The following is a 26,166-nucleotide window of genomic DNA, read 5'->3' on the forward strand; positions in this document are numbered from 1 at the left end:
TTCTCCTGCCTATCAACATTGTCTTTGCCGTGAATGACCCTGAGAAAATGAAAAAGTAATTAAAGGACAGCTGATGAATGTAAACTCAAATGTTCTTTATACCCTTCCTCCTTATTGAAGCTCAAGACTGAAGAAAAGGCTGGATGTGTCCTGAAAATAAATGAATTATTACCTGAAGGATGTCATCTAAAAGACCATCTTCCCTCTCAGGGGCTTATTCACAAAAAGCTCTCTTTAACTACTAGCTTTATAACCTTGTAGAGAAGCCTTAGACTAGACTGAAGAAAGAAGCTGACATAAGAGCTCACAGGAAGGTATTAACCACAGACACTTAGCTGAGGACCTAAAACTACTTGGAATAGGGTTGTCCTTTACAGTGTCATAGAAGAGACAAAACCAGACAGAATGGATCAAACATGCTGGTTGTCAGTACATGCATATAGGAGAAGTGGTATAATGAAGTGGACCTGGAAGTCCTTATGGTTCTTGGAAGATCCTGGAATCTTACAGTTCAGTATACTAAACTTTATTTAGAGTTCTACTGATAAAAACTTATGAGAATATGAGTGCTACCATGGTAGGATGCCTACTATACATCACCAATGGGAAAAAAAGGATTTTGATTTGAAGCTCTGGAGACTTTTTTCTGAGAAAAAAAAAAAAAGGTAAAATCATCCAGGGTAAAAGAGCTGGTTGTAACTGGTTGCTTAATGATTACAGCAGAGCACAGGTTGTCCAGCAGATTATCAGTATGTGTCAGTGACATCCTGTTGATGCTGCAAAATCCTGTGAAGGGAAAGTCTTTCTAAATTTTACCCTAATTAACACAGAGAAACTGTTTGAAAAGGTGCAATACAGCTTAGGCAGGAATGATGATGGAACAACAGAGTTTATGACAGCTGTAAAAGGAAGGCTGGAGAAGCGTGGAAAAAAGTCGATTTCTACCTTCTCAAGGCACTAAAATATCATGGGAAATGGGTCTAAAGGGAAAATAAGGAGAGCTGGAAGTGCATTAGTATTGCCATCACAGTAGAAGAGAAGCATGAGTATATACGATCAAAATCTGAAAGGCCAAAACACAACGTGAGATTCAATATCAAAAATATCAAGAGTAATGAGAACTCACTCTATAAATGCTTCAGTAATATAAGAGGGATCAAGAAAATATTTAGCTTTCTATTCAACAGAGAAAGAAAACTACCAACAAATTGCATTAGGGGGATGAAGCACTTGAAACCTCATTTTGTATCAGTCTTCAATAAAGAGTCAAATGTAAGCAGGCTGCTTGAACAATGAATACTACTAATAAATAAGGAAAAAACAAATTACAGAATATTGCTGTGTATTCATATTGGTTCTTAAAGAGCTGGCTAAAACTGTCTCCCAAATTTATGCAGAAAAGCAAACACAGTGCCTAGCTTTAAAAAAAGGGAAGGAGAACTTGAGAGTTACTGACATATTTCTAAGAAATCTATTCCTGCTTTCAGGCAGTAATTACAGAGTCACAAAGAGTTCAAAGCCTGTTAAGAGACACAAGAGCCACTAGGGATCCTTGAGATCTACCCTGATTCCAGGCAAGCTTATATTTTAAATTATACTCCCCTCCAACCAGCACCACTTTTACCTTGGTTTCCTAGGGAAATAAGAATAATGCAACCAGCTTCTTCATCCGCATCTGTCATCCTTTCCCCTAAATTTGGAGTCTATCTACCAATTTCAGTCAAACTTGAGAGGGGTAGGGGTCTTCAGCTGCAGTGGTTACAATTGTGAAATTGTCAGTCATGAAAAGGAGAGAGAGTCTTCATTCTCCTAGTTGGGAAGGCAGGGACGTTATCTTTTCCATTTGTTAGCAGCTAGCCAAGCAATCAGCATATGTGCTTCTCTGGGCTAGCCACATACTGTTTCTTGCCCAGCTACCAGCTTGAAGTACTCACTGAGAAGTATGTTCTTCTATCTTCCAGTAATAAGCCACAAGTACATTTACCAACTGTGTGAGACACCAAAACCTACTCTCTGCACATTCTCATCTCACTGGGGCTGAGTCTTAAAGTTCTTCATTCAGGCCTGACAAACTAACCTAACCATCTACTCTAACACATCGGGTGCCAGAATGCTTGCTGAAGGTATGGATAAAGCTCCAGATGGTGGCTCAGCAGAAGTTAGGGACAGAGATATTTATTAGTGAAGCCACTGATTTATCTTGTGTTTAGCATACTGTGTTCTATTGACACAACGGTATTCCACGTTGGTGAGTCGTCTGCATTTTTTTTATCCTGCCAGCTCTCTGCTTTGACAGTCTATTGGTAGAAATGGCATTAGGCCCCAGTAAAAATAACCTTGGGCACTCTCTGAAAGATCTGTTCTTATCAACAGAAAAAGAAAGCTCTTTTCACCTCAAGAACAGGAGAGACAAACTCAGCTTGCAGAAAACAAACAGTTTGATTTCTTGATTGAAGTACAGCTCATATTCTGCTTTGGGGACAATATTGAAATGCATCTGCAGGAGCACTCTGTTCCCAAAAAACATTACATAGAACGAGCCAACCATAAGGTCTTATATATTTCCTAGTGTCTCACTAAAACAAATTAGGAAAGAATTTCAGAGACAGAGGCAATGTACTAAAAGTCCTGAGGATTAAGATGAAGGCCATTCTGGAACAGGATCTTTCACTGGTAGGGACACCTCAACCGCCCCAACCTGTTAAAGACCTTACAGGTGGAAAGATGTGGAAATATCAAGATTCCACCCATTACAGACCATTGGTCCAAAATCACCACCTTGGTAAGAAAGAGGACAGGCTTGCCATCATAGAGACTTCAGGTAGTATTTCTTTTCCATTACTGGTCATGAATTCATGCTAAGGAGAGGAGCAGACATAGTTTGGCAAATGAAAGCAACACAGCACCCATTATATAACAAGGAAAGGGGTAACATCAACATTCATTAGGATACTGAAGTTTTATTTTAGCAATTTCAGGAGGAGGGACAGAAGCTTTGAACTCCAGGCTAGGAGGCTTAGAAGATGTTGGTAGCAGAATTGACTTGGCCTCAACAGAACATCACTGGGGCAAGAGGAACTGAAGGGACGACGTAAACCACTGCTTATACTTACAGAAGGAGCAATTCATCTGACATAGCTCCAAGACATTGACCAATTCAGGAATCAAACATCAAAAGGTTCTGTTTAAATCTTGTCAGAATGCCTAAACCAACAGTTCTGGTCAACATCATAAATAACAGGTCAGACCTGGTATGTTTGCAGCATTGTCCCAGCTTTCTGCACAAGGGATTGACTCACTCCTCTGCTGGGCTGATGTAATAAAAATGACTCAAGACATGTGCCTGAGAGCTTCTCTCACATGAACGGCTGACGGGTAGTCAGGTAACACTTCCAAACAGTTGACACCCACACAATAGCTAGTGATTGACCGCAGTTCAAAGGCCTTCTAGCCAACAGTCACCTTGGCAAGAAGGCAAAGGAGATTGTTGTCTTTTTAAAAATATCCCAGAAGGCTTGTAGCATCCCAAGACCTTGCTAAGGGAGAGAGAAGGATGTCCCGGTGCCTGACAGGCCTTCAGAAGATGGATAGCATGCTCCTCTTCTGCTTTGCCCTTCTACAGCAGAGCTTGGCAAAGAGTGATAAGTGAATTCTAGTGAGTGCAAGCTGTCCTTTGGCAGGGTCCTCCGGCAGGCATTTGAATCCTCATATTGCTGATTGAAATGCCAAATATCCACTGCCAATTTATCTATGTTCATGACAGAAACATGAAGGCCCTGCTGGGCCTACAAACCATTTTGTGAGAGTGTTGCTGAAGGTTGCATTAGAGTGGCATTGAAACTGGTATTCAGGGTCCGAGCTCAGAGGCCTCTATACCTATGTCTGGTGGCCCTGCAACATTTGGCCTCCTTTGAAAAGTTGGTGAAGATCCTGTGGTAAGGCTCTGAGACAACAGAACAGAGACAACAGAATTGGGCTTTTTGAGACGTAGGAATAAGCTGTCAGTCATGATCTGTGAATGCACAGACCAGGCAATCTCTAGAGATGCTCTGAAGGGCATTCAGATGGGGACATGAGAAACACAAAAAGGTCAGATCGTTGAAGAGGAAACAAAGAAGTCTGAGGAGAATATGGGTCAAGACAAAGCATACTCCTGTCTTGAGAGCTGTTGGCAGAAATGTGAGCTTTGCATAGGGCATTCTGTTTTATGGAATACCAGCCTAAAAATGAAGGAAGATAGGCCGAGAGCATTCCTCAATGAATGTATTAGAGTTAAGTTCAGGTGAAAGGAAACAAAACTGTCCTGGGTCAGACCATACATATAGATTATCATGCAAATATAAGAAAAAAAAATACTTTTAAGAGAAGCTCATTTAATTACAAGGGAAAGTTTATTATTCCCCCTGGATTACGTAGGCAGTTACATATATTCAAAAGTAAAAAGTGAGGAGAAACAATAGGTCATACATCTTTTTAACCTGGATGCCAATATCAATGATGCTGGTTCAGTTGTAGGCTGTAGCTATGGCCTGTAGTAGTCACAGCCATCAGATGTGCCGGAGTTCCTGATCCTCTGAGAATGTTCAAATCCAGTTCCTGAATAATAAGCCACACTGATTCTACAGAGGATCACAAGCGTACTCTTCAGGTGTTATCTAGAGGGCAAACCCCCAATTTTTCAATGATGCAGTGAGATATAATCCTTGTGGACCCTGTAAAGTGAGCTCAACCATTTTTACCTGAATCCTAGAGTCTTTGATGAATGATCCATGGGCGTTTGCTCTCCTGATGCAATGTTTTGAGTGTTGTACAATTCTGAATATACCTCTGCGAAATGAGAGATCAGTCCAGGACTATAGTTACCATTAGAAAAACAGCATGTATCCTCAGTCTATCTGAAAGTCTCCTTTCTGTACATATTTTTTCTTTACATTAAATAGAAAATTGTCTGTAATAACAGTATGTTTTGAAAGCTCTGTTTGCCTTTTTTCTTCTCTTTGTTGTTTTTCCTTGGATATATGTGAGCTGATACCATTTAAGTCACCAGAAAGAATATCAACTTTTAAGTTATCCAAAAGCATCTTCTAAAAGATTCCATCAGAAGAATTATCCTTGTGTTTGTAGCATAACCTGGAAAAAATATGAATTTAAAATAATTTGGGAGGTTGATAACAATGCATAATACAAATGTCTTACAGCAAAGACAATCAAAGTAACATATTTCCTTTCCATATACAGTTAAGGGCATTATTCAGAAGGCTATCCTTAGGCACTGGAAATTAGCCTTCCCAGGGTCCTTCTGTAGCCTACAGAGAAAAGAGGAACCTACCTTAAATACTGTATCATTACCTGGAATAACTCCAATGACTCTAGAAGGAGTCTAAGGACACAAGCCTCCCTTACCTACAGTTCACCCTTTGTGAATATACTGCATAATTAACTCTTGAATTATGCGGTGGACATTTGGAAGAAATTTGGCTCACCCAACACCGGCCTGTCAAATTCAGATGTACTGGTGGAAGAGGGAGCTAAGATCACAGCCACTGCTCAACTAAATCTGTCAGAAATCATGAATGAAGCCCTTATTTACCTTAACATGCTGCCTGGCATATGAATATAAAAATCAGCAGTGACCTAAGTTAATACACCTGGATGTGAACCTTAGCAACCCAGGAGCAGACACACTGTTTGTTCAGCACCTTCTGTTATTCTGAGGGTAGCTTCCAGCAAAGAGGTTGAGTTCATAGTTCCCTGGACCTCTTAAATTACCCTCTTAAATCACTCCCTTATAAATTAGCAGAGCTCATGAATTCGAGACGTTGTCATCACTGCATCGCTGCTTGATCGAGCTGTTCAGCCTTCCAGGATTTCACTCAGGTTCATAAAGCTTTGGAGCATTCCTGGATGAAAGCAGAAGGCTCCTGTCCTTGTGCTGGGGACGCATGGCATTCTCTTCCCTACACTTATCCCAAGTGCCCATTATATTTAGAATGATACTAAAAAGCTACCTGTGGTAAAAAACACTTGTAACTTAACATATCAAGTGCCTCAATGCCTTTCTTCTGGGGAAAAAAAAAAAGAAAAAGAAATCAAAGCTTTCATTTCTTTTGAGAAATCTGTTCCACACTATATAGACTGCAGGGGAGAAAGTGTAAGGGGGGTGAGAGGGAGGGGAAAGAGTCTCCATTTTCTAGTATTTGTGAAGCCCTTCTCAGCTAAAACAAGTGTAGCCTTCACACAGAAAATGGCTGAGAGCACTACCGAGCAACATCTGCTTTGTGAGTGTAATCCATAAAAGGCTTCCAAATGCCCTTAAAAATTGTTCCCTCTTTTCTCCAGTCTGAATGTCATCTCACAGGAAGCCATCTGGGACAAGCATGCCAGCTATTCTGCTGCAGCGATAGCAGTATTGTCCTCAAGTGCCTCAGGATGAGTCACATCAATGCAAAAGTCCAATTATAGTAGAAGCCCCCCAAAGCAGAAGTATCATTTCAAATAAATAAGACTGATGTAGCTGAACCACTGGAATCCAGAATGTAATTCAGTCGCTTCATCACCTTTTACACAAAACTTCTGCATTTCTTAAAGCACCCGTGCTAAATCCCCAATCTGGTTATGACATTCCCAGCACAGATGTGATAGTCTTAGGCCCAGTGTGTATGCATTCAGAGGAGTCAATTACTTTTTTTTTCCCCCTTATTATTTTAAAATACAGCCTTTTTAAACTTGGCATTTCTTACCACTTTAGAGCAGCGAATGAACAGTGCCATCCACTGTTTCTCTGCATAATCCACAACTTTTTCCTAGGACAGTCTTAAATAAGATTTAACATAAAAATTAATGCCACATTTGAAACAAAGAAATATAGATCGGTAAGAAGACGCTAGTCAAAACATATTTTTAGGAAGTCAGGCTAAATCATAGAATGACAACTCTAAAAGTGGATTACGACAAAGGAAATTTTTCAAAATCTCTCCTCACCTGTGGATGAGCCCTTCTAACTTAATTAGCTATATTTTTACTCATTTATCCTAAACCCAAATTCTTCTCCAATCAGTAAGCCACCTATTGCATTGTTGAGTGTAAGTTCTCTCTTCATCCTACTATAAGAATTACATTTCTTCTTCAGTGTGGTCATCAACTCTCTAGAACATAGCCCTGACGAACGATACTGCCAAGCACAGGTGCCTTTAGGAATGTTTGCTACAGTAGAATTAATGATATGGTGTGAATGGGACCCTGTTTTCATGGAGTGAACATGGCTAACGCAAGACTATATGTCTCCGGATGTCTTTGACAATGGAAACCAAACCTTATCTTTTCGATGTATATTTTAGATGCTATTCCTATATAAAGATCCCAAACTCATCCCATCTACGGTGTTGCACATCTCACTTTGCTGCTAAACACAGAAACCTGCACTTTTCAACAATGCCACCATTCAATAATGCAAATAACACAAATGTGCTCAATGTTCACCGTAATAGAAATGGTATTATACCCACTTCTTCCCGCGCTTTGGCAGAACACAGCCTCAGTGTTCAGCATTTTGCTAGACTGATCTCATAAGACTTATCTTGCATCCTTTTAAAACAAAAGCAAAAGAGCCATTGACCACAATGATGAATGAATTAAACCTTTACAGTTTGCCTCTCCATTGCTTTACTCTCTATTATTTTTCTTATAGGGAATGTTTAGAATTTCAAGTAAAGACCACTTTCCAATTCAAAGTGGCTGTAATTTCTGACTTTTCTTATAGTACAGATCTCTCATTGACACAAATAGCTGTAGAAACGTTATTTAGAAAATTGTATATCTGCTGAGTCCCAGGTAATTCAAAGGATAATTACTTGTTCATGATCAATGACCACTGATTATATACTACAAAACACAGAGCTATAAAACTGACAGATGATGAAAGCATATAGTTATAACACACTGTGCTGGGAACATGACTTTTATGAACCCAATGCATAGCACCCAAAGTTTTCTCTAAGACATTTATAGAAAGGAAAATGCATACAGTAGAATTGGTTTTACTGATCACGCTCATGCTCATTCATATTTCAGGATCAAAGATTATTTTCCAAAAGCCATTTCCTATTGATGCTGTTGTGTTTGCTCCTCACACACAATGATCAGCAGGACACTGGGTTGTAAGGGTCAGAATGGAACTGATTTCTTTGATTTTCCTATTATGTTTTCAAAGGTAGGAAAGAATTCCACATCTTTCTGAAAGTCACTGGCTGTAAGCAGAGAAAACTAGAGCTCCTGAGAGAGTAGATTAGACCTGATTATAACCTGACTGAAATGTTATTGCAATAAAATGTCTAATACAATTCCCTTTTCTTTGGACATAGATATTTTGACCCCATGCACCCCATGCTTGTAGCTCTTTTGACTCCCCACTTTGGGGACCCTGCTCGTATTGAAAATGAGATTTCATGTTGACAATATTAAATTTCAATTCCTTGTTCTTTACAGCAATAGTCTACTGAGGAAAGACATAACTTTAATTTAATTAATTTTGTATTACATTGGGTTTGGAAATACTAAATAATGTTTGATAATGTCTTGGATCCCCAGCACATCAGTTGTTCCTTTGTAGAAAAGGCTTTTCTCACCTTTGAAATGCTGAAATACTGTCAAACTCACAAGAGTTTCCAACATGGAATTGTTATGAAAGTAAATAAGGGATTTATGAGCTGATCACATGAGGAATGGGGTATCTCTTCCACTGACCTTTTCTTTTCTATATGCTTAAGGCAAACCAAAATACTTAGTGCCTCCAGCTATAGCTGTCATATTAAAAGACAGGAAGAAAGATATGGTAAGAAAAGAAATTACATTAAATCTGTTACAACTCACACATCATCAACTTACTTCATAGACTGTTGATCTGACAAAGAGGAAAACCACAGCTGTAGGACTTTTCTTAGATGACCTCTTTTAATAGTGCCAGTACACTTAGGATCACAGGACTGCAAAGCCTTACGAAAATCTTTCCAATTTTCTGTGATTGCATCTGAAAGGATTTCCTCCACCTAATAATCAAATGAATTAGTAATGCAAGAAAGAAAAAAAAAAAAGCGTTGCTGAGGTCAAACTATAATAGCGTTACCACATGAAAAAATGTACTAAAATGACAAATCTAATGTTGGAAGACCAACACTTACTGAAAATTAACTATGTCATCACATACAGTACTACAAACTAGGACAAGAAGAGCAGGTTTCTTTATTTAGTTATTTATTCCATTAAACTATTAGTGAACCATCTAATTTACAACGAAGTTATGTTCAACTAAATCAATTTTAATGCACTAATTTCAAAGCATGAGGCAACAACAGGCCCAAAATTTACCCTTGAAAATGTTTATTCTGAAAAGTGACTGCAAGAAGGTGTAAACCTCACTTCGTAGATCTGTTTCTTCAAGTGACTGAAGAGGCATGTCTACTGGCTGGTAACAATGCAGAGCTTTTGCTGTTGTTTCTCCCCTCAGTCCTGTAAAACTAAATCCACTAGGACTGAATGAATTGCAAGCGGCACTCAGCTTACTCAGGGCATAATTTGAAGACAATGGAAAGGGAAAATAATGACAACATCTGGCTTATTGAACCTGCTTTAGGATCTGTCTGTAGCACCAGCAGCTAGAATAAAAGTGGTTTTCACTTGTAAATTCAGTAAATTAGAAACAGAAGGTTTCGAGAAGAAACACACACAGGACCACATTTTGACAGAAAATCTCAGCATAATTGCAGATGTGGCCAAGCACTGTACCGTGCAAAATTTCAGGTGAAATGGAGGTGGAGATGCCCCTTGGATTGTCATAGCTGTCTGGGGCCTAGTTTTTTTTTAGTTTCTGGTTCTGCCCATTGGTGCTTTTAAGATTCCTCTGACCAAATCATTTCTGAGGAATGATAAAAATGAAGAGTTTTCTTGAAAAAGTTGTCCTCTTTCATTTGTCTGACCTGTAATCTTCCTTTTCTACTGGATGAGCCACATTGATGGAACTGGCATCACCACTCAGGACACAAAACCAAAAGGATTCCCAGACACTCAGGCTTCCTTGCAGCTGCTTTTCATCCAGATCTGGGTACAAACACAGCCACGGAGTCCAGAACAGACCTACTCCTCAGACCAGAATCACCCTCAAAGTGTGAAGCCACAGCCGCCAGGGTCACATGTGGCTATTGTGTCATCCTTGGTGGTATTTCATCCCAAGGTGACAATGTTGTATGATGTTTAACATATCCTTTACCTGCCTTCCTTCATGCTGGCATTTACTTCATTTGGGCTGCTTATTTTAAATGACAAAAATGGTCAGTCATCTGTGTACATCTCTAATATGTGCCTCACCAGGTTAATTTGTAAATCCAACTTAGTGTGCACATCAGTTGCATATGTAGACACTGTCAGCATTTGCATTTTCCCCAGCATGCTAATTTTACAACTATTAAAGTTTGCCCCAGAATTTCAGACAGACCATTATTCTACTCAAAACCAGCTGGAAGAGACTTGAGCTGCTGCATCAAATGTTGCTATTGTTGGAGCCATCAGAGTGGAAAGCAGCCTGTTTCAGCTCCTAACATCAAAGCATTTCAAAGCAATGCACACCATTCAGGGCCGTTCAATGGGACCTTCTTTTTGTGTGTCTAGCATCTCTCTTGACACTACTGCTCTCCTTTGATATCTCTCAAGAAGACTACCTTAGGCAAAGTTAAATATGGAGTTAGTCAGTTGACATCCGGATGCAAACCTAAAAGAGATTAGGTATTGAAATTAATGAAAAATTATGAACTACTTCTTAATACTAGGAAGTAGATTTGCAAACTGCAGCTTAGGTTATTTCTTAGAATAATTTGTTAAGCAAAAAAGTATTGACTTATTTCTTCCAAAGGAAACAGACATACTGTTTTTGATTGGGTTTCAGGATATAGCCTCGCTGTACCTTTGGTGGATGATTGTAAAGGAACACATTATAAGACAACTGCAAATTCAGAAGATGTCAAAGCTGTACCCTCGAAAATATGCAACGCCTGTGTAGTATATAGCATATATTTTGAACCATTGTATATTATAAAGAATAATAGATAAAACAAGAAACAGCAAAATATCAGCAAAACAGATCTGACAACTGAAAGCTAAGTACTACTGCTGTTCCTCCTCTGCTGTACACACATGCGTGAGTTGGTGATTCTGCTGGAGTTTTCAAAAACTACCAGTAACCGTGAGATTGCTTTCCAACTTATGCATCAAAATAAGAGTCTAGAAGAGCTGATTATGTATATTCCATTGCTGGAAAGAATGTGAACTTACTAACTTAGATAAAAACTGTATGCAGAGCATAACATTCTACCAAAATGCAATCCAGCATTTTGCCACAGCCATTATAAAAGAGGTTATGATTACAGAATTAAAAGCAAACACTTACTACTGATTCTTTTTCTTCAAACAAGTCTAAAAATTCATGGCAGTCAAGGTATCCAGTCTGTTCTGGATCAATTATCTCAATTAACCCCTGGAAGTCTTTATCTTTCACTTGAAATACCAAGTTATGTAAAACACGACGAAGGTCATTTCTTGTGATCTTTCCAACTTGTTTCTAAAACATAAAAAGAAAGCATGCATAAAAAAGAGCAAACATTTACTAAAGCAACATTGGTTCCACATACCATTCTACATTGCTAGATCATCCTGACCTATAACAACTGAGAGCTCTGTAGCTGTTTCAATAGTCTGTGTATACAGGATCTAGTACTTTACTCCAGTTCTCAGTGAACATACAATTGCAATATTTACTGGATGGAAGACTAAAACTATGGGAATGAAACTACAGTGGCCTTTCCATTACCTTGGGATGGATTATTTAGTTTTATGGTAAACTCTGCCACAAGCGAATGGATATGTAAACTTGTGTTGCACGGACCAGCTCACATTCAGGTTAGTTTATCATCTGCATTTTGTTCCTTACCTGGTCTGGAATCAATGTTCACACAAAGTTGTGCCTGACTAAATAGATGCTGGGTCTGAGTGGACTTGACTCAGTTGAGTCATGTTGAGTTTGAGTTGCTGTTACCATGTACCCCAGCCATTGCTTTAAGTCGATGCAAAAGTCCATCAAGTGATGTCTCGGTTTAGATCCTAATACAGTTCTCAACATATTCATAGCAGATGAGCCTACATTTATCAGTGCTCACTCATCTGTGGCAGGATTTTCTTCGTGATTAGCTTCAGAACAACCACCAATAACTCAACTAAACATTTTATGCTTGAGCATCGTTTTTTCTAGGGCTCTAGTTTTCAGGTGTGGTCCACATCCATGATGGTCCATAAGGCCAGAGTAAATGCAAAGACTTGGGTCATTATAGAGATTTCAGTTAAAGACGCAATTATAAGTACATGGTGAGCCTTGGGAAATTCTGACTGTTGACAGTGGTGTGTTAATCCAAAACATTTGATAGCTACTGTCATTGGACTTCCTCTTTCTTTTCTTGTGTATCCTTTGCATCTTAGTATGCATCCTTTAAATCAGCTGTGCTGCTGGGCTAGTTCTATTTGCATCCTTTATCTGTCTACTGAGGGTGAAACAGCTCTCAGGGAGACTCTTTATCCAGGGCCTGATGCCCAGTCACATTGTCATGCCGATACTCATTTGGACTATAAGGTAACAGGCAATAGATGTGTTCCTGCAAGAGAATCAGAATATTTTTATTTGACTACACTTAAGGCACAGTTTTTCTCTCAGTTCCCATGGCAAGTAATTTCCATAATTTATGTAGGAGAGCTTTAAATATGGGATTTTACCAACTCTTTTCTATGACTGTCTATTGCGTTTTATAATTTTAAATTTGTTCCTGAACTTTTACTCTTTTTTAATTTGTTTTTTTATTTTCTCTAAAGAAACCTGAGGAAAGATAATGGGGGGAAAGAAGAAGAAAGAGTGGAATAAAGGCTTTGGAACAATAACAGAAAAATTAGGAGTAAATAGTTCCTTCAGTGATTCAGTTTTCCTGGCTAAGCACTAGACAAATATCTTTCTGTTCATAAAATTCACCCTAAGAAAATTCTGTTTCCCTTTAGTCCCCCACAGAGATCCAGGGTGGCAGTAATAATACAGAGGATGAGCAATTATTTACTTCATCAGTTGGTCTGGGAAACACTTTAAAGTTTTGCAATCAAAAGATAATGGTCTTGTGAAACTACTATCTGGTATTTGAATTTTCTTCAGAGACTGCTGTCACTGCATTAAATCACATGGAAGCAAAACCTGATAATATACCTACCTCCCCCAGTAAATAAGTTAGGGAATCTAGTACTGAAGCTACAAAGATAGCTTGTACTTCACAAGAAACAATTGCACAGAATGTCTAGGTCTTACCCATGAAGATGAAATATCTGTTATGATAAAAATAAATTACATTTTGTTCAAACCTTAGATAATATGGGAAAGTTAAGATATACTACATGAGGATTTATTAAGCAGATTGCAATTGCTTATTTGGCTACCTTGCAAGTTTAATTTTATTTATTCAGAATGATTTAATTTTATTACCCAGATCATTATCTCAGTCAGTCCAGCATCAGTGATATGACTGGGGATGTACCGGTCAACAAAAAAATCATGATGCTATGTATAAATATAAACCATTCTTATATGTATTTCTTTCACTGTGGGAGCCTCTAGATGCTGGGGATTAAATAGTTCTTTCTTCAGCCTGTCTTTCCACCATCTCAAATACCTCTGCCTTTGTTAACAATTTCATTCAGTAATGCTCCAGTTCAGTAAATGAATTAAAATCAAGTAGTAAAGTGACTTACTAAATCATGGCCTAAATGCTGTAGGCGTTAGTATTAGCTACTGCAATATGAAACTGATTTCTTTTCCTGTAAATTGCTAGGTGTATTCTTTCTTTTTGTGGTCATATATATACGTATATAGATGAAACACTGCAAAGCTAAAAAGAACAGTTTTTATGTAATTATATTAGAAAGGAATTGTGATACATCATCTATATAAAACCACCTAATAAAAAATGCCAATACTACTTCTGAAGATATGCCCAGTGCTCCTTTTGCTTGTGTCAACCAGACTGAGAGCTTTAATTTTTTCAGTCTGTTATTTGCTCATTCAATTCAGAAATACAGAGTCTACAATTTTAGAAGCGCAATATGTAGCAAATCAAAGTAATAAAAAAATCCAGCTTGTCCACTAAAGGGATGTTCACGCAATCTGGTGCACGGGACATACATATCATGACTTTCCATCAAAACTGACAGAAAGGCATTTTAGCGTAGTTCTGTAGAGGGCCAGAGAGCTGGTAGGGATAGACAGTTCTTTATCAAAAGCTCATATTCCAGAACTAAACATGAAAAGGTAATCCAAAGTCTAGAAAAAGTCAGAAGTTACTTTTGAAACTGGAGTGAACTGTGCAACAGTAGGCTCAACACTGTCAGTGTCACACATAAATGACAGTCTACCTGTCAGATGACAAACTACAAACATAAACCTTTTACAAACACAAACCTTTTACAAACACATGATAGCAGTCTCTGTTTCAATTATATAATATGAGTTTACAATAATTAATACACAGTTTTGATTCTCATTAATTAACTTCACCTATCATACTGATTTTATCCCTTCATCAAAAGAGATTTGCCTCTTACATCATCTCCCTTCTTTTCCAAAATGCTGTATCTCAGATAAAGTGTAGCCTTATCCTGCACATACTAATGCCTATCTTTAATTTAAGTGTCAATCACAACCAGTTGGTCTCCTTTAGCATGTAACGTTAAGTAAGTGTTCATGTTCTGCAGTATTTTTATAGTATTTTATATCTTCTGTATAATATTAAAACCATTATCTACGTTCCTTTAAACCTTTTACATTGCTGGGAACACTCTGAAGGTGTTTCAGTAGGTTCCAGCAGGTTTCAGCAAAGGACAGAAAGCATTTTAGTTTCTCTTATGAATCTGTTGCATTTAAGCAAGAACTTGAGTTAGGAGGCTCTCCTATACTGCTTGAATTCCTTGCCCTGAGATGAACAATCTCTTTTCAAAAGACACTAAAATAAAAACAATAAAATAATGCAGATGAAAAATTACAACTTGATACTGCAATTCTAAATTTCCAAATTTGCAGGAGATGAGAGAATTGGGGTTGTTCAGCTTGCAGAGGGGAAGGCTCCGAGGGGACCTTATAAGGTCTTACAGTCTTCCAGTACCTAAAGGTGGTCTACAGGAATGATGGAGAAGGACTCATCAGGGAGTATAGCGATAGGACAAAGGGGTAATGGGTTTAAACTGAAAAAGGGTAGATTTGGATTAGAAATTAGGAATAAATTCTTTAATGTAAGTGTGGTGAGGCACTGGAACAGGTTGCCCAGGGAAGCTGTGGATGCCCCATTCCTTGAAGTGTTCAAGGCCAGGCTGGATGGGGCTTTGAGCAGCCTGGTCTAGTGGGAGGTGTCCCTGCCCATGGCAGGGGGGTTGGAACTAGGTGATCTTTAAGGTCCCTTCCAGCCCGAACCATTCTGTGATTCTATGCAATAATATGACTCTGAGAGAACTATGATGTCACTGTGATATCAGCTTCAAATGACTCCAATGCCAATGCTTTAGGCGACTGGGAAACCACACGTAATCAAGAACAAGAACTATCAAATAATACACTCCACATAATGGAATGTATAAAAATGAAGATATGCAGTAATAATAATAATTTAAAAAGCTCAACTAATTTATACTGAATATTGACCACTCAGATTATTTTAAATGCCTTTTTGTTTCTGTGTTTCAAAATATATGGAGAAACTTTTCTGAAAGCATTCTAGGAGGCTAGAGAAGTTGTTTCATTATTAATTCCTTGGTGTTGAAACACTTGTATTTTTGTATTTTTTTGGTATTTTTTGTATTTTTTTCTAGGATTTCGGTTTTAAAGTAAACCACAAAATATTGAAGATTCACAAAAGAACATCAAAGGGTGCCTCACTCATGCTTTTATGAAACATCAATCTGATTCAACATTTTAAAGTCAAATATGTGGAATAGTTACAGGGAACATTGTATTTCTAGCTTGCACATTAGAAAGCACTGCTACTAGGTTGAGATTTTGCTTTCAGAATACGGATTAACAAGGACTGGCAGCACTTTAGACTCCAACACATCAAGAACATTCAGAAAAAAAATCAATTGGAAGAAAAAGGGAGCAGGCAATTGCTTGTGTGCTGGGCAGTGATGTGATGAAGAATCAGAAGTGTGCTGCATGAACCTATTAAAAACTTTTAGATAAGAACATGAATGTATTTCAGTCCTGCAACAGAAGACATTCAAGTTCAAATCTATTTCTACCTCCTGAAAAAAAGGAGCAAAATACTTACTTTTGTTAACTCTTAAGACATGAAGAAATGTCTTTACTTGGTTTATATGGGTTTTTCATAGTAGCAGAAAAACCGCTCACACAGTTATATAAACATTCAGGAATGTTACAAATTCACACATGTTTAGACATTAATAATGAGTTCACTGGTGAGATCACTGCTCTGTTGAACTATCACATACAGCAGCTGAGCAGGCGAATAGTATTTGCTAAATGTTATTATGCAGACCCAAGTGTGAAAAGGAAATATGACATCCACGGAGACTTTTCTTGTGTTGATCATATGAGACTGAATATTTTTAATTGTATTCCTTTTGCATTAAGTGTCAAAGCCAATAGGTATTGCATTTAATTTTACCAATAAGAAAACCAGCTTTTCTGGGAGCGACCACACTTGGCGATAGACTGTATTAAGCAACAAGAGGAGGCAATTCACTTGGGCCCAGAGACAGCTCTGAGCAGGAGGAAGTGTGAGCAGAGGGAAAGCAGAGCCAGGTTTGGAGATGAACCCTGCATCGAGTCCAACCGTTAACCTAGCACTGCCAAGTCCAGCACTGTACCATGTCCCTCAGCACCACGTCTACATGCCTTTTAAATACCTCCAGAGATGACGACCCAACCACTTTCCTGGGCAGCCTGTTCCAATGCTTGATAACCCTTTCTGTGAAGAAATTTTTCCTAATATCCAATCTAAACCTCCCCTGGTTCAACTTGAGGCCATTTCTTCTTGTCCTATAGCTTGTTACTTGGGAAAAGAGACCGACCCCCACCTGGCTACAACGTCCTTTCACGTAGTTGTAGAAACCGATAAGGTCTCCCCTCAGCCTCCTTTTCTCCAGGCTAAACAACCCCAGTTCCCTCAGCCGCTCCTCATAAGACTTATTCTCCAGACCCCTCACCAGCTTTGTTGCCCTTCTCTGGACCCGCTCCAGCACCTCAATGTCCTTCTTGTAGTGATGGGCCCAAAACTGAACACAGCATTCAAGGTGTGTCCTTACCAGTGCCAAGTACAGCAGGACAATCACTTCCCTAGTCCTGCCGGCCACACTATTTGTGATACAAGCCAAGATGCTTGTTGGCATTCTTGGCCACCTGGGCACACTGCTGGCTCATATTCAGCTGGCTGTCGACCAGCACCCCCAGGTCCTTTTCTGCCAGGCAGCTTTCCAGCCACTCTTCCCAAAGCCTATAGCACTGCATTGGGGTTGTTGTGACCCAAGTGCAGGACCCAGCACTTGGCCTTGTTGAATCTCATACCATTGGCCTCGGCCCATCGATCCAGCCTGTCCAGATCCCTCTGTAGAGCCTTCCTACACTCAAGCAGACCAACACTCCTGCCCAACTTGGTGCTTTCTGCAAACTTACTAAGGGTGCACACGATCCCTCATCCAGATCATTGATAAAGATATTAAAAAGAACTGGCCCCAATACTGAGCCCTGGGGAACACCACTGGTGACTGGCTGCCAATCGGATTTAACTACATTCACCACTACTCTTTGACTGCCACATCCAGCCAGTTTTTTACCCAGTGAAGAGTAGAGTACACCCATCCAAGCCACGAGAAGCCAGTTTCTCCAGGAGAATGCTGTGGAAAATGGTGCTAAAAGTTCCACTAAGTCCAGGTAGACAACAACAACAGCCTTTTCCTCATCCACTAAGTGGGTCACCTTGTCATAAGAGATCAGGTTAGTCAAGCAGGACGTGCCTTTCATAAACCCATGCTGACTGGCCCTGATCACCTGGTTGTCCTGTACATGCCACATGATGGCACTCAAGACGATCTATTCCATAACCTTACATGGCACTGAGGTCAGGCTGACAAGCCTGTAGTTCTCCATATCCTCCTTCTGGCCCTTCTTGTAGATGGGCTTCACATTTGCTAACTTCCAGTCAATTGGGACTTCCACAGTTAGACAGCACTCCTGATAAATGATGGAAAGCAGCTTGGTGAGCACTTCTGCCAGCTCCCTCAGTACTCTTGGGTGGATCCCATCCAACTCCATAGACTTGTGTGTGTCTAAGTGCTCTAGCAGGTCACTAAACATTTCCCCTTGGATTGTGTGGGCTTCATTCTGCTCCCCATCCCTGTCTTCCAGCTCGGGGGACTGGGTATCCAGAGAATAACTGGTCTTACTATTAAAGACTAAAGCAAAAAAGGTATTAAGCACCTCAGTCTTTTCCTCATCCTTTGTCACTATGTTTACCCGTGCATCCCTGAGATAACCAATGTTACCAGTTAACATAAAGATGTCAACAGCTGCAAATTAACACATCTGGATCCCTCTCTTGGAAGAAGCAACTAACAGGGCTGTCGAGGATTCTGGCAGAGGCAAAATGGGCATTGGGACCCTGCCTGTGCTGCTCTCCTGGGGCAGTTTGCTGCCCAAGGCAACAATATGCCTTACTTATGCCCAGTGACATGCGTTTTGACTAAGAAGTGAGAACACTACAGGTGCAAGTGGCAGGTATCAAACAAGTGTGATAGATAACAGAACCAGATAACGGAAACTTTCAAATGGAATTGTAGATAATAACCCACTCTCAAGAGGTCTGTTTCTAATGATGACTTGTAGGGGCTGATTTTTAATCCTGTGCTATACATCCTGTTTATGCACACACATACCTATACTTGTGTCTGCATGTTGATAAACAGCGTAAACACAGGTCTTTCTCTCTGTATATATATTTTTATACATATACACATACACTTGCACAAATAACCTGAAAAAAACCCAAAACTTTAAAGTGTCAGATGACCATAGATAACTGAAAGACAAATAGATGGCAAAATGATGAAGAGAACAAACCAGTGACACAACATGGCTGGGAAGAATAAGCACAAGCAAAGAATAAGCTTTCTAATAAAGTCCTATATTGACAAATGGAGAAAGTATGCTAGAATAGAAGTGGAATCTTAATTATAAGAAGCAGTTACTCTTAAAGATTTGCAGGTCATAATATATAATCAAAGCATAAATAAATTGCCAATATGATGTTAGGCATAAGGGACGCAGGCAAGCCATGGATGTAGAAACAGGGGAACACTTAGTTATATCTGGAAAGTTATATTCTTTATTTTTCTGGTACAAGTGCAACTTCTATGAAAGCACCAATTCTCATTTCTGTCATAACATTTCATGAAATATACAGAAAAACTAGCAGGGGTTCAAAGGCAGCCACGGGGATTATTAAGGAACTGGCCAACATGACTTCCAGTGAAATTGTAGGATGGCAATAATTTTTGCTTATCAGAGAGGTTGTTACAGATTATTTAGTCCCTGTTTGCACATTTCTAGGTTAAAGAAACCTGAAAAACAGACTCTGTGCTGTTGTAACAGAAAACAAAGACTGGCAACCACCAGATTACTTTGAAGCAGATAAGAGACACAAATGTTTAGCTGTAAGAGTAATTAACCGAGGCAACATCTAAAAATAATTGCTCTTACTTCATCAAGCATAAGGAATGCCTGCTTTAAAGAGGAATAAGCATGTTGGATGTATCTGTGCAGCTTCTGAAGAGCAGTGTCGCTGAAGAAACTTCATCTCCTCTAGCTGGATTTACTCTGCAAGAGGAAAAGACAGTCTTTGCAATGCTTTCATTTCTTACCCTCTTTTGCTCACTATGTTCTTCTCTGAGCACGAAGAATAAATCACCTCATTAAGACTCGGGTTTGATAGTCTTCAAAAGAAGGGTGCGCTTAGAGAAATCACTGCCAAAAGATTTTTTTAACTGAATTTAATCAAGGGTGACCATCAAGTGGATACACTACTCATTTTCAATAAATATGTACACACAGGTTACTCACATAAAAAAGGAACTTCCTACTTACTTATGTTTTTTTTTTTCTCATAGGAATTGTCTGCCTGTTTTCAAAGGTGCTCACAGGATTCTGGAATTTTTCTAAAAATTGTTGCCAAGCGATTTTACCTGTGGCTTTCAGTCCAAATCTGATTTTTAAGAAAGAAAAGAGTTTTAAGGTATTTTCTTATAAGAAACCTCTACGTTCCAAGAAGGATTTTGAATTAGAACATCACATCATGATTATAATATCAATGTGTGCTACATTCATAATTAGAGTAAGCTTGCATAGCTTTTTTTTGTTACTAAATATGTAAATTGAGCCAACTTATTTTCTCAATTCCAAATGTCTAGCTGTGGAAGAACTAGACCCCAAGCGAGAATTCATCTAACCAAATGTACATGCCCACACCTGAGCGAGTCACTCTAAGTTCCCTTTATAGTCATTGGAGAGAAACAGGCACTTTCAGGACAGGATTCATCTCATCCTAAAGTAGACATATCGAACTGGTTAGATGAATCCTGCCCATTGTTTCTCTCCAGTGACTATAAAATGGGGTCTAGGAGGAGCAGTTCAGGCATAGACATTCACATTACAGATGTCTAGAATGAGATAGTATTTAATGCATCCCTTCTCATTATTTACACATAACAGTAAAGAAACTAACTAAGGGGAACAGTATGTTGGTTTTTTAAAATGTTATGACGTTCACTGTATACAAATTTGAAAACTTCAAAAGTACTGGAAGTCTTAAACTATGTTAAAAATCCTGGGAAGTTAACTAGTACCATATTCCACTAACAGTTACTTTAAAATCAATAAGGACCTGATCCCATGACCCCCCAAACCAATGGCATATCTCCTATTCAGTTTCAATGGTACTCCAGAAGGCTCCAAAGAGCATGGCTAAACGCACTCCTGCTTCAGATGGTGCTTTGTAGGCAATTACATTCCTCAGATATTATCAGAAACATGCTGACTCGCTATTCTAGTCATCTCAGAAAAGCTTTTAAAACTCCTAATGCTCCTTAAAATGGTGGCAGATGGTGTTCAGAGCATTTGCTAATCCAGGATGCATAGGACGAAGCTAAAAAATTACCAAATGCAGCCAGAGGTATGCAAGACTTCCTGGACCTTTTACAAAAAACCTCCAGTTTTTGGACTACACAGCAGTTTCTCAGGCTCAGCCAACAAAGCTAAAAAGCAAAACTTGAATGAATCACAGCATTCAGGCTTTGGTCGACCGCAACCTGACAGGACGGGGTATTTAATGGACGAAGAGGGAACCTGACTCCTTACAGTGGTCCTGCCTGGGAGTAACACGCACGTACCATGGCTCAGCGGCTCAAGGGCCGAGCATCTCCCACTGCACAAGCAGCAGAATTGCACCAGAACCCAGAAGAGGGACTGGGAAAGGCCAAGCACCAAAGACTCAAGGTAAAAGAAGACAGAGGCAGTGCTGGAATTGAAATTTCACCAGGGAAGACATTTCATTCCCTGCAGGGAAGGGCTTTGCCAACAATACTATTGAGGGATGGTTTATTAAAAAAAGCTGTGGGAAGGATAGATATTTTGTATCTGATTATTGTCTTGGATAAACGAATATGAAACAAACAGTATGAAATAACAGATGATCTTTAAAATTAAGGCCAAGATAACAACTGTTATTTTGAGCCCCCAACAGAGATCCCTTCACACTCAAATGCCTATGGTCTACTAAATCACTCAAATCGCACTGTAGAGAGCAATTCTGTGCTGAAAATGAGCAACCAGCCAAAGCTACGTCAATCAGAGCAACAGACTTCTCCACTTCCACTTCCTTGGTCAGAAGCCCTATAATCGCCTCTCAGACTTCAGCAGTGACACAGTGACAATTGTTAAAATCCCGGGAGCTGAAGGGAACTTAGGAAGAAATACTAATGCAGATGTGTGAAGGTCTGGCATTACTAGTTATGATTTGTGGTGGCATTGATCAGTCCATGAGGTGCAGCGGTTTTCCCCTGTTCTGCAGCTGGGTAGTGGATTGTGGAGCTCTTCCAGTTCTGCCTGTGGCTGGCCCAATGCAACACTTTTCTCTTGCAGGTTTGTATCACGGAAAGGCATGTATCAGGCCCTCACGGGGGCTGGGGGGAACTTCCCAGCATTAAGTTTTGTGGATCAAATTGAAGAAAGCCCTATTTAGACAAAGCTAAGTCAGTGGAAATAAAAGCTGAGGAAGGACTTTGGAGTATTTTTACAATTTCAAAACAATCCCTCTTCATAGTTATAATACTGGCCCTCAGATTTCAAGCTGTGCTAGAAGGGCAATAAATACAATATTTAGATGCCATAGGTAGAATGACTGAGTCATAGAAAGATCATTCCACTGCAGGGACAGAAAAAATGTGCATCTTTTGTGAGTGGAAATCCAGCATTTTATCTACTATCATAGGCCAGCCAACTTATTAAAGTAATAAAAATAAATTCTGCATTGCTTTTTGGAAGTATGCTTATGGTTATGTCCAAGTACAAAAGAGTATGCTTCCATAAAAATTAACTGTTAAGAGCTGTAACAACACGGATACCTGGTAAAACCACGTGTTATATCATCTCATAGTGATCCTTTACAAAATACTACCCATTGAGAAACATTTAACCATCAGTGCCTTAGCATCTGATACTTTTACACAAATCATAAATTAAAGAAATGAAGCACGAGGGTGACACAAGAAGTTTAAAACTACCTCTGCTGCTGAAAACTGTCCAAGTGTTTTTAACTGATATTTTGTTCACCAAAGTCCTGAGCAACTGAGCACCATGACTTACCTCATATCACAAATAACAGTCACCAGTTAGAAATCCTGGCGGCCAACAGAAAAGAGTCTTAGAAGTTAGACCTTCTGTTGGCAAAGCCTTCATACTGGTCATGTGTGATTTGCTCCCAGCCGTCAATAAGAATACCTTTCCCTCACACCCCCTCAAGGGACACAATCCACAGCAAAGCTCCAAAACATAATCAAAATATTTCTGACGTGAGAATGTTGAAATACTGTGAAATTAATTCCTTCAGTTTATGCAACTCTTTATATAAACTCAAGTTCACGATATTTTACTTCTAAGTGAAAGAATTTTCAAGCGTAGAAGTGACGGAATTCAGGGAATTCGGGACTCAGATGAGTGATGTCCTTTGATTGAAGTACACCTCAACCAGTACTGCCTCTGATGTATTTGATCCTGCTGCAGTGGGGACATATACTGAGAGATAAGTGTACGGGTAATCTGGTCCTAAACCAGTCAAGGATGAAATCCTACCTGAAGTCTAAGGCAAAATTGCATCAACTTCAATGGGCCCTGAATTTTATATCAGGAGCCCATGAGATGTAAATACCTCAAACAACTATAAAATGTTGTCATGTATTATTTCTTATAAACAGCTCCCTGGCACATCTCATGTCATATTATTTAAATAGAATCTTAAAAACCTTGAAATCATGTCCCTTGCCCATCAATTATTACTACATTTGTTATCCGCTACAATGAAGTTACTTCATTATTAGAATTAGATGACTATAAGGAACTTTTGCTGTTGTTCCATTCACCTGGTGGGGATTTTGAATTACATTATCTGAGAAATATCACCTAAGAGATATGGCATATATAGGCTTGAACATTTCTGTTTACAGCATCATTAAAATGTCGCTATATTTTTCTAACGCTAGAGAAAGCTCCAGTGGAAGAATACATGCAGAAATCTTTCCATTATGCAACTGCTCTTAGGAGCAAGATTTACTTTAAGATTTAAACTAGCAAGTGACATGAACTGAAGAAAAACTATAATAGCAATTTTTTGACAAAGTAATAGTTGATCATTGTTATATCACACTGTGAATGACTAGAAGCAAATCAGATTTATCTGCTGAATGCACAAAGCAATATGGTTACTGCAGATGACACTCTCGTACAGCACCTGCTGCTGTAAAACGTATATCTGCACTGAGCTCTTTCAGCTAACTAGTGCATGTAAAGAAAAAGCATAACTCAACTGATTATTTACAGGGATGATTCTATTCTTCCAACAATTTACATAGATAGACTATAAATTGTGAAATTATTAAGCAGTAATGCATGATCCGGTTACTGATTTCCTCACACTGTATGATTTGGGTGCCTTGTCCTGTTGTTGTAAGCTTAAGCAATATTTTGGACTCAAAATGCTGTGTAAGAGTTAAGTTGTTCTCCCTTTCTCTTTGACTGGCCATATGCCCTTGGCACTGTTGCCAACAAGTATAAAGTATATTCTGGCAGTTTTCTTCTCACAGTTTTTGGTTTCTGAGTACAAAAGATTAATCATGAGAGATCCTGGTCTAGATTTAACCAAAAGCCACAAAAACATCCATTCCTATGATATTTTGGCTTTAAAAAGGACATATGAGTTTAGGAAGCTAGTCAGCATATGCTGAAGTGATCATGTCCAGGAAATCTTATTTTGGAAAAAGTCCTGTGGCCTAAACTCTGTACGCTGAGATCCTTGAGGCTGGGCAAGAAAATGTTTTCTATCCATTTATCTTCTGTACACTGACTGCCCACAAGAAGATTTGAGTTTTGGTCATGATACTACAAAGACGCCTAGTTAAAGTAAAATAGTACATTGACTTGAATCCAGAAGTTGGCATGATTTCTCAACCTTCACAGCAGTTCTAATAAAAACATTCACAATGTCAAAACTGAAGTTCAAAAGATTTTTGCCTCATTTTTGTTTAGATTCAAATTTACAGGTATGAAATTGTTTTATTATGCATCACAGAAGCGTCCCTTCAGTTATCTTTTTCAGTGACTGACAATGAGCAGTGCAGAGTGAAAGCTTTCAGCATTAGTTCATTCATCCACTTTAATTTCACTTTTTCACCAGCATATTTAAAAAGGAGAGACTTGTAGAGTCACACTGTCACCATGCAAATATGATGCTAACAGTCATGAAGCTGCTCTTCCAGCAAATTCACACCATCCCACATCACTAGTCATTTGAATGCAAGAGAGTAATGCTCCCTTTAGGAAATTAAATACAAATTTGTGAGCAAATAGAAGTAAGAAAGCAGTGACTTAAAGCTTCTACCCCATTAAGCCTATATACCTTACTGCAAAAAACTTGGTTTTATACCCAGCTATATCAGCTTTTACATCCTGTGCCATACATACTGCAACACAGGCACAAGTAAGATGAATTAATGATGGTAGTCAAGCAATAATAAAGTTATAAGGCAGCAGTGCTAAAAAATGTCCCCTAAGAAAATAATAAGATTCTTACCTATTCATTAGCTCTCGAAAAGTTTCATTTGGCAAAGGAAATATAAAGCCACTTATAACTGACTTCAAGTAATCCAAAGACACAAATCCACTCTGACTGACATCAATTGCTCTGAAGGCTTTTTCAATGTCCTGATAGACCGAACACATCTGTAATGAATACAATTTATCGTGTTTTGTTCGGAAAAATCAAGTTCATGAAGCTTTTAAAACAATAATGCATTTTTTACAAGACCTTTGCAAATGTTCTTCTCTGTGAACTGATCAAATAGGTTACCCTGGCATGCTCTGACTGTCAGATGTTTAATTAATAAGCTCACTACAAAACAGTATTCCCAATCACACACTCTCAAATGACAAGTCAGACAAGTTTCTCAAATAATAACTCTGCCTCAAAATTCAGAGCTAAAAATACTTGGTGGATCAGCCTGTTTGGTAACACCTGTCTTAATGTAACTTTAAAACCATCCAGGACATAACCTACTATCAAAGTTCCCTTTATTAAAATGGGTCATTAGCACAATGAATACTGGAAAATGTTAGAAGACATGGAATAGTTAACATAGCTGATATATAAACATATCACACATTTCTTTTTGGTAATTTTTCAATTCATGGGCTGTTGCAAAGGAGCTGTGTGGATGTGGTTTTGCTTATGGGACTTGTAAAATGCCTGAAAGTTGACTTACTGCAGATTTTGA

At 38.9% G+C, this 26,166-nt stretch overlaps 1 protein-coding gene across 1 annotated transcript in view; it reads right to left on the reverse strand.

Annotated features, from left to right (window-relative positions):
* EFCAB6 (EF-hand calcium binding domain 6) overlaps positions 1-26,166 on the reverse strand; it is a 113,681-nt gene that overhangs the window by 52,443 nt on the left and 35,072 nt on the right. The window contains 7 exon segments of the mRNA XM_063320085.1: positions 4,740-4,891; positions 5,591-5,603; positions 8,884-9,044; positions 11,435-11,605; positions 11,975-11,979; positions 19,890-19,945; positions 25,467-25,615. Of these exon segments, the coding sequence (XP_063176155.1) occupies positions 4,740-4,891; positions 5,591-5,603; positions 8,884-9,044; positions 11,435-11,605; positions 11,975-11,979; positions 19,890-19,945; positions 25,467-25,615 (707 nt within the window).

Source organism: Chroicocephalus ridibundus, chromosome 1 (assembly GCF_963924245.1).
Source record: "Chroicocephalus ridibundus chromosome 1, bChrRid1.1, whole genome shotgun sequence".
Lineage (NCBI taxonomy): Eukaryota > Metazoa > Chordata > Aves > Charadriiformes > Laridae > Chroicocephalus > Chroicocephalus ridibundus.